Source organism: Merops nubicus, unplaced genomic scaffold, assembly GCF_000691845.1.
Source record: "Merops nubicus isolate BGI_N331 unplaced genomic scaffold, ASM69184v1 scaffold38891, whole genome shotgun sequence".
Lineage (NCBI taxonomy): Eukaryota > Metazoa > Chordata > Aves > Coraciiformes > Meropidae > Merops > Merops nubicus.
The window spans coordinates 269-18726 of NW_008589705.1; the positions used below are offsets into that span (position 1 = coordinate 269).

Here is an 18458-nt window from a genome sequence, read left to right on the forward strand (position 1 = left end):
ACTGTTCAGAACTTTATTCGAGAAAAAAAAGTACTTCCCCTATTTCTGTTCTAAATATTTGGTACTGGAACTGGATCTTTAAGGAAAAAAGCTTGTGCGGAGAACTTTAAGAAGCAACCAGCATTAGCCAATCAACAGGACCCAGTCTTCAAGTAGGAAGGAGACGTGTGTCCTTAGACTGGTCACACTTAAGCTACTCGATGATTTGAGGATCCCAGTGAAGTTGCCGCTTAAGAGGAGCCATAACTATTTAAAGTGCGAGGGAGGAACTGCTGCTGAGAAGGTTGCAGTAGCTGTGGTGATAAAAGCAAAACTCAAATGCCAGTACTGATCTCGCCACTGGATTTTTACATCCCTCGCAACCTCAGGAACGGTTACAGCTTCTCTTTCACGAGCCAAAGTGTTTCTAGGTGATGATAGTGTAGTAACTGTAATTAGCAGCCTGCTTGCTTTTTGTGTTGTAGTAGCAGGGAGGCACACACTGGATTGTGTTTAAATGTGCAAGACAGAAAAATCAATGACTTTGATTTCAATCCCTGTGAGATCTTCTGATGCCAGTTAAAAAGTTCCTTCTGTTCCTCCTGCCTTCCAGCTGTTGTGGGCTAACAGTGCCAGTTCCGACTCCTGAACTGGTGCAGCAAAAACCTGCTGCTTTCTGAGGTGCCACCTTTCTGAGCAGCTCCTTTATGAAGGAGAAAATTGTGTTAAGTGTTCAGAAGTGGTTCAGTATGTGGAGGTTGACTTTTCCCTTTGGCAGTTCCTAGTTCCTTAACTGCCATTTTTCTCTAGGTTCATAATATGTTAATCACCTAATCGAGAGAAAATGGCTTTTTTATGTGGTTCTCATGCAAATTTCATGTCTTCTGGGGAGTGGGGTTTGATTTAGGGTTTTTTTTTTTTTTTGGTTCAGCTGGGATCAGAGACTGCTTTTAAGGTAGGAAGTGATAGAAATGCTTTGTAAGAAATTGTTTTTCAGCTCTCTGTAGAGTCCATGTTGAAATGAATGGATCATAGTGGCTTGTCTGTTGCTGGACTGTATGGAACTATCAGCTGATGCTGTGAAACGGTCATAAATTGTGATACTTTTAAAGCAATTCTGGACTTTTATCCTTGTTTTATAGCAGATGTGTACTTGGCCTGTCAGTTTAACTTTTTGCTTGCTTGGAAAAGTCACTCTGATATGGTAGGGAGGGCTTAAAATCTTATACCAAGCAGCATGAAAAGAGAGGGGAAGTACATTTTATCCAGTGGTGAAGTCAGTGTATGCTGGTTCTTCAGAGTTAAAGCAAACACAAGAGGTGAATTTGCTGTGCATGGTGCAGGAGGCTTAGGATGATAGAAGCCTGGTTTTTACCTAGTGTATAACCTGTTCAGAGTCCTAAAATAGGAAAAAAAAAAATCATGAAAGGAAAACTGAATGTGCCTATGGAGTAGAATAGCTCTGGTGATTTCTAACAGTTAACACAACAGAGCTTCCTTGTGAACTTGAAACTTGGCAAAGAAGTGCCTGCCCTCAATGGCTTTTCTGCAGAAGCCTGGGGGATTTGCTCTTCCCAAGTAGGTACCAACTAGCTGGCAGTTGATGCTGTGGTTTTAAGTGGAGTTTCAGATTTCCAAATTTGTCTTTGTTTTAGTAATCTTCAGTTTAAAATGAGCAGTTCGTATACATTCAGCCATGCAGACTGGTTTTGTAGGGGTGAAGACTGGATTTTCTGAAAGCTGTTTTTAACTCCTTATTCCTTATGAGTTGTTGTTGAACTTCCCCCTAACTGTTCCCCTTGAAGTTCAGTATCACAGTGTGAGCAGCTTGTCTTTCTGTCCTGTAGTGTTGCTTGGAACTGGAGCAGACAAGACAGGTTCTTCAGAGGCAGGCTGCTCTGGTGCACAGGAGTAACTGCAGACACAGCTTTAATAGGTGTTTTAATAAAACAGTAGAGAATGCCAAAACTTGACAGATGACTCTAGCTTCTCCTTTTAATTCCAAATTTGGATTCCTAGTGTAAATCAGAAGCTAGCAGAAGTGTTTGTTAGAAACTTCTGCTATCCTTGTCCTGCGTTTTTGCTTTGATGAAGAGAGTGTCCTCAGATAGGGTTGTTGGTAGAGTTCATCTTTTGGTGGAAATTATGTGAAGTTTTTGGATGTGAGAAATTAGTGTGGTTGAAGAGCTTTGTTTGCCTCTTAAGAACTGGCAGAAGTGAAAGTGCACTCCTCTTTTTTGTTCGTGCAGTTGAAACTTGGCACATAAAACTTAAGGCAGGTGAGCTGGAAGCCCAAGGTGCTGAACAGGCTGTAAAGGTGCTAAAGCAGTAAATGTGCTAAAGTTACTGCAAAGCCTGAGAGGCCCCCATCAGAGCCCTCAGACTATCAAAACCAATACTTGCTTCAATGTGAGGTTCCCGTAGTGCTTAACTCATCAAAGTGATAGCTAGTCTGGTGGAAAAAGGCAAGTTAACACTTAAGTACTAAATTTTGCTTGACCACTGGCCTCAACCTCATCTCATTTCACAGTTAAAAACTGCACATATGCCTGGCAGAAGATGTGGGATAGGTTTTCCCAACTAAAAGTAGAGAAAATGGTGTTGCATTAATTGAGCAATGTATTATATTTAATTATACCTTCAGTAAATAGGTATGTCACTTAAACTCACATATATATCTAACTTAAACTGATGTATCTCCAGATATACTTTTATTCTCTCTAAATACTCTGTTTAGAAAATATAATTATGTGGTGGTGCAGTTTTGCTCAGCTTGCTTTCTTCATTACTTTGGTCTTGACGCTGTGGAACTTGTTTATTATTTGGTCACCATTTAGTCAAATATTGGCTCTTCATAGTATGGAGGAGGGATTTTGCTTTTCTGAACTTAGTGTTGTTCTGTCTTAGTCTACCACAAGTCTTTGTTGACTCGTTGATGAGTGGTCCATGTGCAGTAAAGTTACTTGCCCTCCATAAAATGGAACTTCATTCCACTATATTTTAGCATCCTAGTGCCTTCCCCTCCTTCAACAACTAGTGTATTTTATGTGAACTCTAATTTGATGAAGGCAGCACTGTTTTTCTGCCATACCTTATTTTTTAAAAAAATCCCCAACCCACTACTAAGAGGCAGCAGTGGAAGCAGAAGTGAAAAGGAATTGTGTTTAGAGAGCTCTTTCTCTTTGAATTGCAAATGGCCATAGAGCTCTCTTATGCTTACACTTTTAGTTGGGATTGTAGTGGAATACTTGGGAAAATACAAATCTGAGTCTTCCTCTCATCTCTTGTGTTTGTGTTCTCATTAGAAGAAAAGTAACTGAGAGATAATTGAATGAGTCAAACTAATTTTTAGAAAATTAAGTATTTGGACACGGTATAAATTCTGACTAGTTCATCATCAGAGCATTGCTTATTGATGTTTAATAGGTTTTTATTAGATGTATTCTGTGTGTTTCTTGTGGAATAAATATTTAACTTCTGCATTTTTCAGAAGAAATCAGTTCACTCAGAAGATCCATTTAATGATGAGCAACGTGAGCGGCATGAGGTGGAAATGCTGGCCAAGAAGTTTGAGGCAAAATACGTGAGTTACTGTACCTGTATTAAAACATAAAACTATTTAAGGATGATTATTTATGATGCTGTAGGGATATTAACATCAGGTTTCTGTGCTGAATAGCATAAAATCACTTCTGTACATTTTGGAGCTGACAGTTTCGTTGTATTTCTTTTAAACAGCTTGAAGCTGCTACAAGCTTATTAGACAAGGCTGCTAAAGAGATTTGCCAATGGGATGTTACAGCTTGTGAGGCTATTCTTGGAAAAGCTACCTGTATAAATACAGCTGGGTAATAGGTGCAGGTCGATATTCCTGATAAACACTGTGCCAGAGGAAATGGGTTTTATGTAATGCTGTTGTGCATCATTGAACAGCTCTGTTTGGGCTAAAAACTGATGAATCTTGATGAATTTCTGACTAGTTTGGAATGCTTCCATAGAAAGTTACAGTTGAATAATTAGTCATTGCTTGATGAGTTTATCTTGTAGCTGGCAGCTGCCTAAGGTACTCTGCTGACTTCTGAAAGTCTAGCATGAGTGACTTGAACAACACAAGGCAGTAACATAAAGAGGCTTTCACTACTAAACGGAGGGAGAGATCAGAAAATGTTGTCTAAAACCACACCCAGACAGCTCCTTAAAGGTTTGTATGGGTAGGGTGGGGTGATTAATTCTGAGCTGGCAATCAAAACTCATTATCGTGCTTAGGCATGTTGATATTCTGGATTACTAATAGAGCACCTCAATAATAAAGAAGGGAAATGAGCAGTCATTTGTATTTTTTTTTTTGCTATTAATGTACATATTAAAATCTTTGTCTGATTTATTCAGATTTTTTTTTTCTGGTAAAGGCAGATTGCTCTGGGTGCCCACTCTACATTCTGGAGAAGGAATTATTGTTTCAGGGCATGTTAACTGTTCATAATGAAAGAAACTCTTAAACTGAAAAGAACAATTTCCCTCTTTTGAAGGGATTGATGGAACCCAGTATACCCAGTGAGTTGAGAAGGCAGTTTCAGAGTACTCTTCACTTCTCATTTGAATGATAAATTATTTTTTGAACATGAGAAGTTTTTCAACTGAATTTCTTTAGCAAACACATTTCAATGCAAGTTAAGGATTTTATGATGTCCTGAAACAAGTTTCTTAACTACAGCAGATGAAAGTCAGTGTAGAGCATGTAAAGCAATGAATGTAGGAGGGAGTGGTAATGGAAGCAATCTAATTTTATATATGCATTTATGCATACATCAAAGATAAATGTACGTTTATGAACGATACATAGTTACCAAAAATAGAGTAGTAGTAAAAAAAAGGAGGTAAATATACTATAAAAAAAAAAGAGGAGCAAATATACTTTAAACTATTAAAGCAGCAGGTAACAAAAGTGATCACTTTAGAAGAGTTGAAAATAGAGGTGCACCATTAATTCTGTTTGTACTTGTGGTATTTTCCCTTTCCCTCATTCTCTGCCATACCTATTCCCCTCAGCTGCACAAAATTCCTGGAAGGGGAATGTCTTCTATAGAAAGAACAAGTTATTAGGTTAGGGCCACTAAGCCTGGAGGGTGGAGAGGGATTAATCTTGTGTTAGATGGTCCCTGTCCTTTCTCTCTTCCTATACAAAAACCATCAGTGCCTTCTTACCATCCCTGCTCAGAGTAATTGCATCTCTGTACCCTGACCAGTGCAATTGCTGGTGTTCTGAGAGCATCCAGCCTTCTCCTCCTTGGGGTAAGGTGTTTGCTCCATAGCTTAAACTAGAACAGGGATCCCGTGAAGGAGATACCCCTTCTCTCCTCTTTAACAGTACTTTGGTGTAAAAGTGATGGCTGATTGTATGAGAAAGTAGAGGGGTTTTCTTCAGATATGTAGGAAGTACAGTATCCTCCTTTAATTAGGCATATGATATATCTATATCCATGTAAAGTGGAGTCAGACAATCTTTAAACATAGTGTGTGTGTGTGTGGCAGTACTTCTGAATTCTGAAAAACTTCGTGTGAAGAACACTCTTACCTGAAGACTCTATTTCTTTCCAGATAAATTCCTGTACTAAACCCAGTACAGTATTGGATATATCTTGCAGATACTAAAAAAGCCTATGAATAAATACATTTTCATAAAACAGGATGCATAAAGTTAACACACCATTTGTTTACTTGATTATTCAGAACTTTTTTGCAATGCATGTTTTAAACACCAGCATAAAATATGTTCTGAATGGTTCCTATTGCCATTCTGTTGATTACTGTTATTCTCTTGGAAAAAATCAAACCTTGTGCTGTGTAAAAACATGATACTGACTCTCAGATTATATCCTACATAATGTCAGGATTTTTATTGGCCCAAAACCAAGGCCTGTCTAATGGATGGTAGCACAGTGCAGCCTCAGACTCGAAAGTGCAGCAGCATAAGTGTGCATTTGGTGGAGTTTTAGTGTGCCTGGCTAGCAGCCTGTGTCTTTCTCCCAAAGTCAAAGACTGGATGCTTAACTACACTGTGGAGCTTTCTGACACATTTGCCTGCTCATTTTGAGTTCACTGAATTTGTGTTCCATGGCACTGAGTACCAGGATGATTGTCCTATGAAAACAAACTTTGTGTTAACCTGATGAGTTCACTTGGTGTTCCATATTTTTTGTATTATAAAGAACATCGAAATATTTCGTGTTCTTCCATGTGCTGTGTGAGGTTCTCATGCTGTCCTTGAAATTCAGCCCTCTTGTTCCCCAGCTGAAGTGTCTTAATGTCCTGTTACTGTACAGAAGCAGTGTTTTTTACCTTTAAACATCCTTGCTGGCTTACTGTTCCCTTTTTTGCTCTAATTTCTTTTTTTAAATGAAAGGATATTAAGGGTAGGATGCCCTGATTTATCAGTGATATAATGATGACTACTGTTTTTTTTCTTTCCACCCCCCCATAATCCCAGTTTTCTTTTTTGACCACTCTTGATTGCTGAGCAAATGTCACAGAATGGTGTCACAGCTCCACTGCTTCTTGAGCAGCATAACAAATTTGGAGCACACTGTAGTTTTTTCTTGTTTGGATTGTGCTTCCTTTGTGTAGATTACCTTGGTTTTATTGAGACTCAATTCAATTGATGGTTTATTAGGCAAAGTTCAGAGCAACTGTGAGGTCTTTCAATGATTCTTCAGCTGTATTTTTTTCACTCTTGTCAATAATTCTGTCATTCATGCACCTCTCCCAGCTCTTAAAACTCTGTTGCTTCTGACGAGGAATTGGATGCACAGTCCTTGGGAGTTTTCACTGCTTACTTTCTTTGCCAAAATGAAGTATTTACTCCTAACCTCAAACCAGACATTCATTTGAGTGGACCTTCTCTCTTATCACATTATAGTTTCTTGTCTTGAGCATTTGAAGGACTGCTTCCTTCTACCAGCATTCTTTCCTGCTCTGGAATGTATGTTCTTGTGCATGCTGATTCTGTTCTTCATAATTTCTATTAACTTGCCCAATATAGAGGTCAGGTTTACTGGTTTATAGACTGCTATGGGACTTGGAAGACTCTTCAGAAATTGGCACTGTATTTGCCAAGGTTGCTTAACTGTGGCATGTAAGGCAAAGTTTAATTTGTTGAACTCCTGTTGGGGTTTTCTGAATACTTGTCTTGTTCCCAAGCCTGTAAATAGCACTCATACATCTTAATTTGTTCTAACATTGTGACTGCTCATGTTCTGGGACAGAAAGGTTGGGGGAATTCTTTTGGGAAAGGTAGAACTTCCCTGAAGTGCTGCAGAGTAAGTGCCGATGTAGAGAATGCCTTCACTTCTGTGGTCTTGCATCCTTAACAACTTATCATACAGACTTCCAACATGCTGCCTTAAACATAGCTGGGTAGAACAAGGCCTGAAGGAAATTCTCTGACTATATACACAATGGTTCAGATATTTTCATGTGTCTGAGTACAGGTTACTATTTTAATCCTGCTTTTATTCATTTGGCTATTGTGAGACTTGTTTTTTGTTATTAACTGTTCCAGGTCTGCACAATGTTTTTATGAATAACAGGCAGTCAGAATGCATTGAGAATTACAAAACTTCATGCCTACACACTGAAATCATAGAACTGTAGAATAACCATTGCTGCAAAAGAATTTTGCACTCAAACAATGATGTTGGTGGCTACTTGAGCTTAGCAAGAGAGGTGTTCCTGAGATGGGTTGCATTACGTGTTGGTGACATCAGTGGAGGTATAGTTTATGTAGCATTCTTTAGGCAGCCTTGCTAGTGCCTCAGCCAGAATCATGAGAATTACATAAGCTCTTTGTTGCATTTTCAGAAGAATTCCTAAGTGCTACCTTTATTTTTCCCAAGATGTGTTTTTTTCCCTTATCTTACACAGTGCTTTTTTCTTTTGAAAAAGCTTGCATATTTTGGGCACATGCAGTCGTTCAGATTTTTACTAGATGAGTGACTGTAGGGGCTGATAAAAATGATAAGAAAAGTTAGGAGTACTTAGCTTGGAAACCTGAGGCTTGGAATATAGCTTGAAACCTGAATTAAAAATGGAACTCGCTTTTGAGGTTTTTCCTCCTAGGACTACTGTGTGTTTAATTATACTTGAGAGATTCCTGTTTGCTTACAGGAGTGCATGCTTTACTTAGCCACAAACTTGAATCCTTGCAAAATGTTGTTAAAATGCAGGTGTTCAGATACTTAACACTTCCCATAAAAGAGCAAGGAGGAAACCTCCTTTGAACAGCATCTGCATGCTCATAGGGTAGTTGGATGTCACAAATAAAAACACATCCTTAGCTAAACATGCTCTGAACTGTGGAGTACAGAGAAGCTGCAGGAGCATGTCTTCTTGAGTTCATGGAAGAATGCTGGCTACCATTTTAGGTAGTACCTTTTGGAGAATTATCTTTTTAAGACTTGTATATTGGCAGTTTTGACAATATATGAGAGTCAGACAGCTAAGCCTTACATTCTAAGCAGATTTGTACTTGTATAAATGTAAGTTTAGACTCCTTGAATGTTTGAGCTGGGTGTGTTTGCTTGACTTGATTAACAATAAAACTTTCACATGAGAAAACGTGCTTACAAGTTAAAATAAAGTTTACTGTCTCCTGGAGGTAAGTGAGCCCACAGTCTGTGCTGCAGCTTCTGTACTTAAGTTACTCAAGTAATCATTTCAGTCCTGTCCTGTCAACTGAGGTGGTGGTTCCTGCGTTTCAAAGGATTTTGTCTTAATGTGTTTTTATTTAGTGATGTCATATGAAAGCTGTAACTTTTTGAAGATTTAGACACCGTATCTGCAAGTACCAGATCACTGTTTTTCACACTTGACTTAGGCTTCACTCTTCTGTAAAGGAGGAATCCATCTTCTGTGGGGAAGCACTTTGCTGGATGGCAGGCTATCAGCATTTCCCTTTGTGATGACTCTGTAACCTACAGGACACTTTCTAAATTATCCCAGTCTAAGGCAGACTAACAGTCCTGTCATAGTGTTTTAAAGACATAGGACAATGAAACATCTCTAAATAGGAAATGTCCTGACATGCAGGAACCAGGTGGCTTTCAGAACCTTCCAGAGATGATTCTGGTGAGGCTGTCATAGAGCACATTTGCCAGACCTGTCCTCGGTGAGAGTTCAGCCATCCAGACCATCTTCAGAGAAGCACCCAAGAAAGCAAAGCTGCTAATTCCCTGAATGCTGTCCCTCCAACGTTTGGTAGGCGTTAGGTTGCTCCCCCTTTCCCAACTGACGGGCTTGCTCTGTCTGCAGGGAGGGAAGCCCCACAGGCACCGCAAGGACCGGCTGCAGGACCTCATCGACATCGGCTACGGCTACGACGAGACTGACCCCTTCATTGACAACTCCGAGGCGGTGAGTGGGCCCCGGGGACACTGCTGGGGGTCCAGTGAGGAAAGAGCTTAGGGGGCATGCCTTGTGCCTGGGGATGACTGGTATGGATCCAGAGGGCATGCTGCTTTGGGAATCCAGGGAAGGATCCTATTTAGTCTGATTGAGGTATCATTATGCACTGCAAGAATTGGGAAAGCTATTCCTGTATCACAGAATTTTCTATCTTTACAGATTAAATTATTTGTGCCCTTCATTTAAGGTGGACTGAAATTACACTGTCTCTGTTTAGTTGTTTTTTTATATACTAGCTGTCTGGTTTATTAGTTGATTACTGGTGTTAGATTTCCTGTGTGAGATCAGGAAGTTATTCTGCTCTTAAACAATAAGAACAGGATGGTTATTTTAAACATTCACCAAATATGTGAAAAATTGGAGATAAAGCAGCTTGATTAAACAGCAGGATATTACAGCTTGTTTTGTCTGAATAATTTTCAGAAATGAAGACACATCTTGGTGTAAAAGAATAAGGTGTTAGGTGCAAGTGCTACCAGGAGGTTTATAAGAGGAACTTGAAAATATCTTAGAGGTGATATATGAAATTAAGAAAACAAGAAAGAAGCTTATGTAAAAACTTGGAGACATTTATAATTTTCATTTACTGGGTGTCAGGAAGAACTAATTGTAGAAGTAAAAATGGAAAAAAAAATCCCACCTGATACTTCAGCCAGTCTTCAGTTCCTCCAGTGCTGAGTGACACTGGACAGAGCAGCAACAACCTGCTGCTCTGAAGAAAAGGGAGCTAAATGTCTGAATGGGAGTGGAAAGGTTGTGAAAGGAGTTGAGAAAAGAGTAAGAAAAGCACAGAAGTGAAGTGCCTTGTCTAGCATACAGTGTGTTGAGCCTCCATGTAAATGTAGTAGTAGATGAGGGAAACTACAGAACTTAGTAAAGAGCTTCTGTGAACTGTGAAGTTGTGAATATTGCTCTAAGGAACTGTGTGAGGTGCACAGAAGCATGTTGCAGAATTGGTATGTTCCTGAGCAAAAATTCAGCTGCTCACCACAGCAGGTAACAGGCTGAGTTCACCTGTGTTCACTGCAGGTTGTTAAAGTAGATTTGAAGATATCTGAACAAGTTGTGTAAAGAGTGAGTTGGCTGTAAATGCATATTGTGGTATGTGCTAATTTGTTCTTTTTCTTAATCTAGATTAGAATTTTAGTGGGGCTTGACAATACTAAACTGTTCTATCATTATCCCTCAACTTTCAGTTGTGCAGCTGGAACAACACTGGGGCCTAAGCCTTGGTGTTGGATCCTTTCTAAAAGTCAGATTCTGATCTTCAGCTCAGTGAGAACAGATGTACTTCACTCCTGACAAACCATTTGAGCTATAGGCTTATCTGGCCCCTCACGTTGCTTCAGTTAACCATCCTCAGTTTTGAAATTTTACAGCACAGGGCCCACGTTGTATCTTGGCTTTTTTCTGGGTTTATTGTGTCCCATGACAGGTCTGATAAGTGATTTGGATAACTTTCAGTACTATTGGTACAGTTCTCTATCAGAGCTGTGCATGAGTCTAGCAGGGTTGAACACTCTCTGGTGTATTAGTACTTCTCATGCTGTGTCTCCTTCCAGTGCTGCTCTTGTTGCCAGCAGCAGATCCATTAGATTTGCAGGAGCTTTTACTTCTTGTATCTCTTGCCAGAGTCCTCACAAGAACGTACAAAAGGCAGTTGTTAGAGGACCAGATGATTGCATCATGTGCTAGCTGTGGAAGCCACTGGAAGAATGGTGTATTCTCTAAAGACTGCTCTCCTGTGCAAATCACTGTGCCTTGTCTCTGCATTACAGATACAGACTAGGAAGAGGCCATCTCTGTTTTGCTTTTATCCCCATTTCTATATAGTAAAAGAATTAAAAATCCAAGCATTGTGTACCAGCTGTAGTCAGAGTTGCTGTTGTAGAGCTTAAGGGTCCTGTAGTATAGGAGTTAAGTTCAACAAAACCTCTCGCTCCATCTTGGATGCAAATGGGAATTGTTCAGAGAGAAAATCTACCTGTCTGGCTTGCTCACCTTGTGTGCCCTATTAAATCACTGTGTGCCCTGAAAAATGCCAGAGCCAGACCCAGCCTGGACTTAGTTCCTTTTGGACTTTCGTACACACAAAAAGCTGTAACATCCTGAACACAAACACTTGAAAAAGGAGTGAGTGCCTCTTGAATTGCCCCAAGATTGGCAACTTGTTGTCTCCCTCTGTATCCCAGAAGAAAATAATTGAAAGTTTCCTTAGAATTTTAATCCTTTTTCTTTTCACAGGTGTGAGAGAAATACAGAGCTCTCTGGCACTGAAACAGATTTATTCCATAGCTTTAGAGGTGTTTTCCTTCTAAAACAGATTTTGAGGCAGTGCTATCAAATATTAAGGAAATCAAAACAAGCTTAGAGTTTTATTGGTTTGAGCAGGCATTTTAATTGAGTTAAGGAGTTCTGTTTCCTTTGGATCCATTTCCAATTTAAAAATATTGTACATGTGACAAAGATGCATATGTAACAGAGGATTTGGGTCCTCCCAAGGATCCAGGAAGGCAATTGTTCTGCTTGTTTTCTTAAGGGGAGGAACACGGGTCAAGTGCAGGGAATCTGCTCATGGCTTGATTCCCAAGTAACAGATTTTAATGAGGCTGGCATATGGACAGGTACAGGACATGTTTTTTTGGAGGAGGGTTCTTGCAAAGTGCTGATGGAAGTGTGCTTGTCCTAAGCAAAGTGATTTTTCCTGTCAGACTCCTCAAAGGGTGCTGGTCCTTGCCCTAGTGAGGTAGGATAAATTTTGGGCTGCTTAGTAGGCTGGATTGCCATTGTGTATCTCCTGGTTCTGTTTTTTCCCTGTGAGAATGGTGTCTACTTGGGGAATAGCAGAGCTTAGTATGCTGATGGTAGTCTTTACCTTTTTTGTGGGGTTGTGGGCCAGATGTTGGTTTAGGTCAACTTGATGTTCTGTCATCATCCTTCATAGTCAAAGGAGCTGGTTTTATGCATAGCTGTGGAGAGCAATGTTGTTGCTTGGGGAAGATAAATGTCTCTTAAAAAAACCCACACACAAACATAGCAACTCTCCAGTTTTAGAGGTATGTACAGAAAAATGCAACATGGGATCCATTATCAAACATATTTTCACAGGGGACTGAGAGATAAATGTAACCTTGCTGCTGCATATGGAAAAAGCAGCCTTTGTACACCTCTATCACAGGCCTCATCCACACTGAATATGTGAGGGTGCATTAAAGTTAGGTTTGTGTTTCTGTGGGGTTTGTTTTTTTTTTTTTTTTAGGATACTTATTAGGTGTTTCATGGGCTATGGATCTGCATGTTTGTATTGTTGGTTTGTCTTCTGTGTTCATTGTCACTTTGCCCAGTCTTGGAAGTGCTGTGGTTGGGCAGTGGTGCTCACTCAGCTGAGTGTGCCATGCCACCTTTAATAAAAGATGTCTTGCATGCTGCCCAGATGTCTTCAGGGTAGATCTGATGGTTGGCACCTAACATGTCATATGCATTGGAGTGACTACAAGGGTAAATTTCCATTAGGAGATTCTTTGCTTTTATCCCTCCTCGTGCCCAGATGATAAATAAAGGTTTGAAGTGGAGCATCAAACAAAGCAAATCCTGTTCTGCTTACTGCAGAACCAACATATTAAAACCAGATACCCAGCAGACCTCCAGTAAGAGACCCATTATGGCTAGAAGGACAAAAGCAGTTGGATTTGCAGAACAAGGCTGATGGCTTGTTAAAGCACCAGTAATTTTCTCTTACTCCTGCAAAATCTTGTATCCGTTTTTAGGAAGGAAGAAATAATTTCTTAAATATTTAAAATCCTGTGTTCTGGCCCAGGTTTCAACCAGGTAGTTTAGGACTGCTCATCTATTTAATTGCCTCAGTGGGACAACTGGAAAACTGAAAAGGAAGCATCTGCATAGGTACTTGAAAAAACTTGAGACTTATATCTGGCCTTTTTAGTGCCATTGTTTAAATTTGTGTGCATCAAGAATGTAGGAGTGAGAAATAATTAAGAAATAATGCTAATAGATGTGGCAACTTATTGCTTTTTACTAAATTTATTCTTTGAAGGGCACAGATTCACTTATCAGAGTAATGTGAGCTACTAGCAGGGTAGATCACTTCATGACCTAGGGTCAACTGTTCTTGATGAGCAGATGAACTTAAGCAGCACAAGGAACTGGAGTGTTTTCCAAAAATACACAAACAATATTATTATTAATATATTAACAATATATTATAAACATAATAGCATGCAAAATAACAGATCTTTGATAAAAACATTTGTCTTAAGTGTCATATGGTAAGCCTGCTCTTCATGTTAAATGAATGGAAAAACAGAGCAGCTTTTTTCTACATAATTTTCTAGTAATTCTGTAACTGAAAACCTGGTGAGATTAATTGCATAATCATGTGTAATAAAAACACACTGAACTAGCATTTTTAATGTGGGTCAGAGCTCAGTCTGACAGAAGTGAGTTGAACAGATAAAGATGGTGACATGAGTGATCATTTTGTAATTTAGGCTGAAATAGCTTCAAGGCAACAAGAATGCACTCGCTGCACTGGGGCTTAGCTGAGCTCACAGCCTGACTCTGACTGGTGGAAGCATATAGAAAGTTGTGGTCATGGTGAGAACAAAGCAGAGGGGGATAGATATGTTCTTCTCAAGGTGCTCTGGTAGGCTGACAGATGATAATATCCTGACTTCTAAACTAGGATTCTCCTGGGAGACTATCCTGTCCTAGTCCAGACTACCTTGAGCCACACAATACATCTTTATTATTTAACATTCTCTTATGCTTGTCTCTGTTGTGCTTTGCCAGCTGTCCTTTGTGCCAAGGTTAAAAAAAAAAAAAACAAACCACACACAAAAAAAACAACCCCACAACAAAACACCACAAAAAAAGCACCTTGCCTATGTGTTTTGGAAATGGAACTTTTCTTACCATGGGAAAGCTTTCTGCTTGCTTCCTGGTGCTGTCTTGGGTTAGAAGAACAATGTTTTGTTGCCCCTTAACCTTGTTCAGGATCTCAATGTATATTCTGTTATGCCATTTTTTTTGAAAGCTAGTTCTGGGGTTTTGTTCGAAATTTATCCTTAAAGGATAACAAAATCAAAGAGTGCATTTCAGTTCTTTCTGCTTTTAAGAAGCATAGAGATGGATCAACTATGTTTGAAGTATCTTGAAGCATGTAGTGAACTCTCTGGTTTAGTCCATTTGACAGAAGCAACCGTACTTAACATAACTTCAGTATCTTGACTCCATTTAGTGAGCTATTGATGGTCAAAATGAACAGCTGCCTCCCCATGCTGGTTGGAGCATCTCAAAAATAAACTGAACAAGGAACAAAAATGATCCCTGCTTATCCTTTATCTAAACACTAATTTCACAACAAATCATGTACATGCCACATTTCTTAAAACCCTTGAACATGTTTGCAGAAAATATCATTTTCAGGTCTCAATACAAAAGTGTTAAAAAGCCTTTTCATGTGTGTACTTTTATAGTATTTGTTGTTTTCTGGAAGGGAGATAGATGAGGAGGATCATGATCAAAATGTCTGAACACAAGAGTAGATAATATTAAAGTGAGGTACTGCTGTGTAGTGTTGGTTTGAATTTGGGAATTAAAATTTCACTGTTCTTCATATAATAATGAAGTTGAAACCATTGACTTATTTTAAAAAAAAAAAAAATTCTTTCACACCTAAACATTTAATTAGATTAGTGGCACTAGTAATGTAGCTCAAGGAGAATAGTTAAAAATAAGTTACATCCTGATCTGCTTTTAGACGAGAAAATATATCAGTCTTATTTTGTTACCTGCAGAAATATTCCATAATCTTCTGTGGGACAAATCTGTGTTCACAGCATTCAATCATACATGAAGTCCTATCTGTTTTTATAGGTCTGAGAATTTTAAATCTCAGTCTTGGAATGAACAGAACACTGTGAAGGTCTTAAACTGTTTTTCTTAATTGGAACACTTTGCAATTTCATATGCAGAAGGAGCTAGTGCAAAGCAAAGGCCTTGAAACCAATTCATCAGAAGATACAGAAGTTGCAACAGCCACGTTCCCTTTAGCTGGAAGTCCTGAAGAAACTTTAAAATGAAGTTTAATCTAGCTGTTGCCAATGTTATGCAGTCATATTAAAATTTTCTCATCAGTTAGGGCACTGGAAAATAGTGAGCCTGCCTCGAAGGAGGAGCTACAGGTACTTTGTGGTTTGCAGGCCCCAGCTTCAGGGGAGCTGAAAATAAAATTAAACATTGAGATGTGAGTTACACCTTATTCAATAGGCTGAGGACAACCCAAATTTTGGTAGGGAAAAGTAAACTCTCAAGGATTAAGGAGAACTGATGCCTTGTTTCTGTGGATCTGTGCCACAAAGCATGCTGGTCATTGCCATCATCTGCTGTGATTCATGGCTTACTCATTTGTGGACTGTCTTTAATCCTTACTTTTTCTTGAGTATTCCCCAGGGCTTCCTTTACTGCTCTGCAGCCAAGTCCTTACTCTGTTCCCTTTTCTTGTTCTTCACTTCTTATCGTAATGGTCCCAACTTTGGCTGTGTGCTTTCTCTTTCAAACTTGGCAACTGCTGTTCTTTGGTTTTGATCCTGCACTGCCTCAGCCTCACCAATCCAGTTCACACCCTGTCAGCTCAAAAGGGAAATGCCTGCTCTGTCTGTTCAGCACTGTGGATAATTTTCATCAGATTTCTCTGCAGTTCTTACCCAGCCTCCATTCTCAAGTTTACTTTGCACAATCATCATGGTCTCTGCGATCAACAACAAGTCCACAACTAAGCCACTTTGATTTAGTTTTGTCCAATTAAGTCTTCTGCTAGCCTTTCATATGATCTTAGGGCATTTAATGAATCCTGTCACTGCTTTTCCATTCCCTCTCTGTATTTTTGTGCTGCTTGTTAGGCCTTTTATTCCAGGAAGTTAAGAGGTGATGACTCTTAGAAATTTCTAACTACTTATTCATATCAAATCCACATATGTCTCCAGTTCAGGCTCTCACCAGCTTCCTTCTTCAAGTACCTATTCACTGCTTTTCTCTTCTGGATAACTCTTCTTCCTGTCTTAATGTTGTTAGTAGCCCAGACTGTTTGGCTCTTAACCTGTTTAACGTCAGTGTATTTTGCATGGTGTGCAGGGGGAAATGAAGTAAGCTGGTAGCTGACGCTCCACTTGTGGTGTTCCCTTCATGTAGGTGTTTTGGAGTCTTCACTTCATGTTGTGGCAGTTAAACTGGACTCCTCATTTATTCAGCCTGTTGAATTCTGTCCTAACAGCTATGCAGTGAAAGGCACCCTGGTTCAAATCAAAGTAACAAACGCATCGTTTCCCTCTCAAGTGTCTTACTTAGTTCTCAATCTTCTGGCTGTGCTGCCAAAAGTTTTATTCCTTTCAGCTGTAACTCAGAATCGACTTTTCCCCCTGCCAGAGTGCATCCCTCTGAGGTGTGTCAAGCCCTACCCCTTCTTGAAGAAGCAGAGCAGAAATGGATTCTTAGTCATTGCACTGTTATTGTGTCTTTCTGGCACTGTTGTCACCACCTAGGACCCGTTAAGTGCTTCCTCCTTACCTTTGTTGGCAAGTATGTCTCAGGCATTCTGCTTTTATCCTTCCAGAACTGTTTTAACAATTTTCAGCATTTGAAAACTGAGACTGGCAGTTCAAGTTTGGGCTAGTTCAGGACTATGTTGTCCTTCTGTGTAGTGATAACAGCATTGTCAAGACAACCCTCACTCGGTTCCCTTGCAAGCACTTCCATGGCTTGCTTTGTTGGTACTTGTGCATGAAGTTAGAATGAACCTATTCATCCTCTCAGCCTTTCTGAGAGCTTGCTGTTAAGAAGATGTTTCCTAGAGATTAATGGTTTTCTGGGAATACTTGGGGAATAATGTCATTCTGAGGAGGTTGCTGCTCATGAAATCATAGAATTGATATTGTCTTCCGCTATACTTAACACAGACCACTTTTCCTATGTCTGTGGGTTTAAATATTTTTGAGGTACAGAGTTGTAATTCTAAACTGGAAATTCCTCCATAAGTACTGGGTACTCTTCAAAATAAAGCTTTTCTGAGAGTTAGAAATATTCTGTGGTTTTAAAACTGTTTAAACAGAGTAAGAACGTATTTTTGTTTTCAACAAAACGAGTCCTGGCATTGTGATATTTGTGTAAGAGGTAATGTCATATTCAACACCTAAAACTGGAAGTAAGTTAACAGATACTGTGGCTAAGTTTGACATGCCTAGGATAGCATTTTTAGCAAAAGCAGGTTTCACAGGACTTTGTAAGAGAAGTAGCTGTTTGAGCAGGGCACTGTGGTTGGAGTTGGTACTAAATGTAGCATGTGTCGGAAGGCCTGAACATGTCAGGTGCACTGCAGAGATGGAAATTAATGAAAACTGTGGCAACGATCCTTTCTCCTGTTCTTTCTCCTGCCCAGTATGATGAATTGGTTCCTGCATCCCTGACAACCAAATATGGAGGGTTTTATATCAACACTGGCACACTGCAGTTCCGCCAGGCGTCTGACTCGGAGGAGGAGGACTTTGCAGAAGACAAAAAGCATAGGCCACCTAAAGTGAGTAACCTTGATTGTGCTTTTCATACAGAACTTGTAGCTACGTGCACATTGGGAAATACTTGAAGTGCTTAGAGTGGCTAAGATGGAGGGGCTGGGAGCAGAATGATGCACAGTACTGCTTGATTGCATTTTCTGTTGTGTACTAGCATTCAGAAAATAACTTGGGATGTCCACAGGCTGTCCAGTCTTACAAGACTAACCATGTGTTCAGGCAGGCTAATAAGTTGTGTCCATCTCTTGAAGTGACAGATGATTCTGTAATTTTGAGGCTTTTATTACATGAGAGGAACTTAAATACTACAACACTGCTTTTGTGATTTTGCACAAGGCTTGCATGATTTGAAGTTGTTCCTAATATTCATAATAACACTTAAAATCTGTTAAAACAAACTTTGTGCATAAGAACAGCTGTATTAAAAAGTATAAA

General features: G+C 39.5%; 1 protein-coding gene across 1 annotated transcript in view; it reads left to right on the top strand.

Annotated features, from left to right (window-relative positions):
- Positions 1 to 3469: 3469 nt before the first annotated feature.
- UBN2 (ubinuclein 2) overlaps positions 3470 to 18458 on the top strand; it is a gene marked incomplete at its 5' end in the record, with an annotated part of 36655 nt that continues 21666 nt past the window's right edge. The window contains 3 exons of the mRNA XM_008949676.1: positions 3470 to 3562; positions 9286 to 9387; positions 17891 to 18028. Of these exons, the coding sequence (XP_008947924.1) occupies positions 3470 to 3562; positions 9286 to 9387; positions 17891 to 18028 (333 nt within the window). The remainder of the gene's footprint in view (positions 3563 to 9285; positions 9388 to 17890; positions 18029 to 18458) is intronic.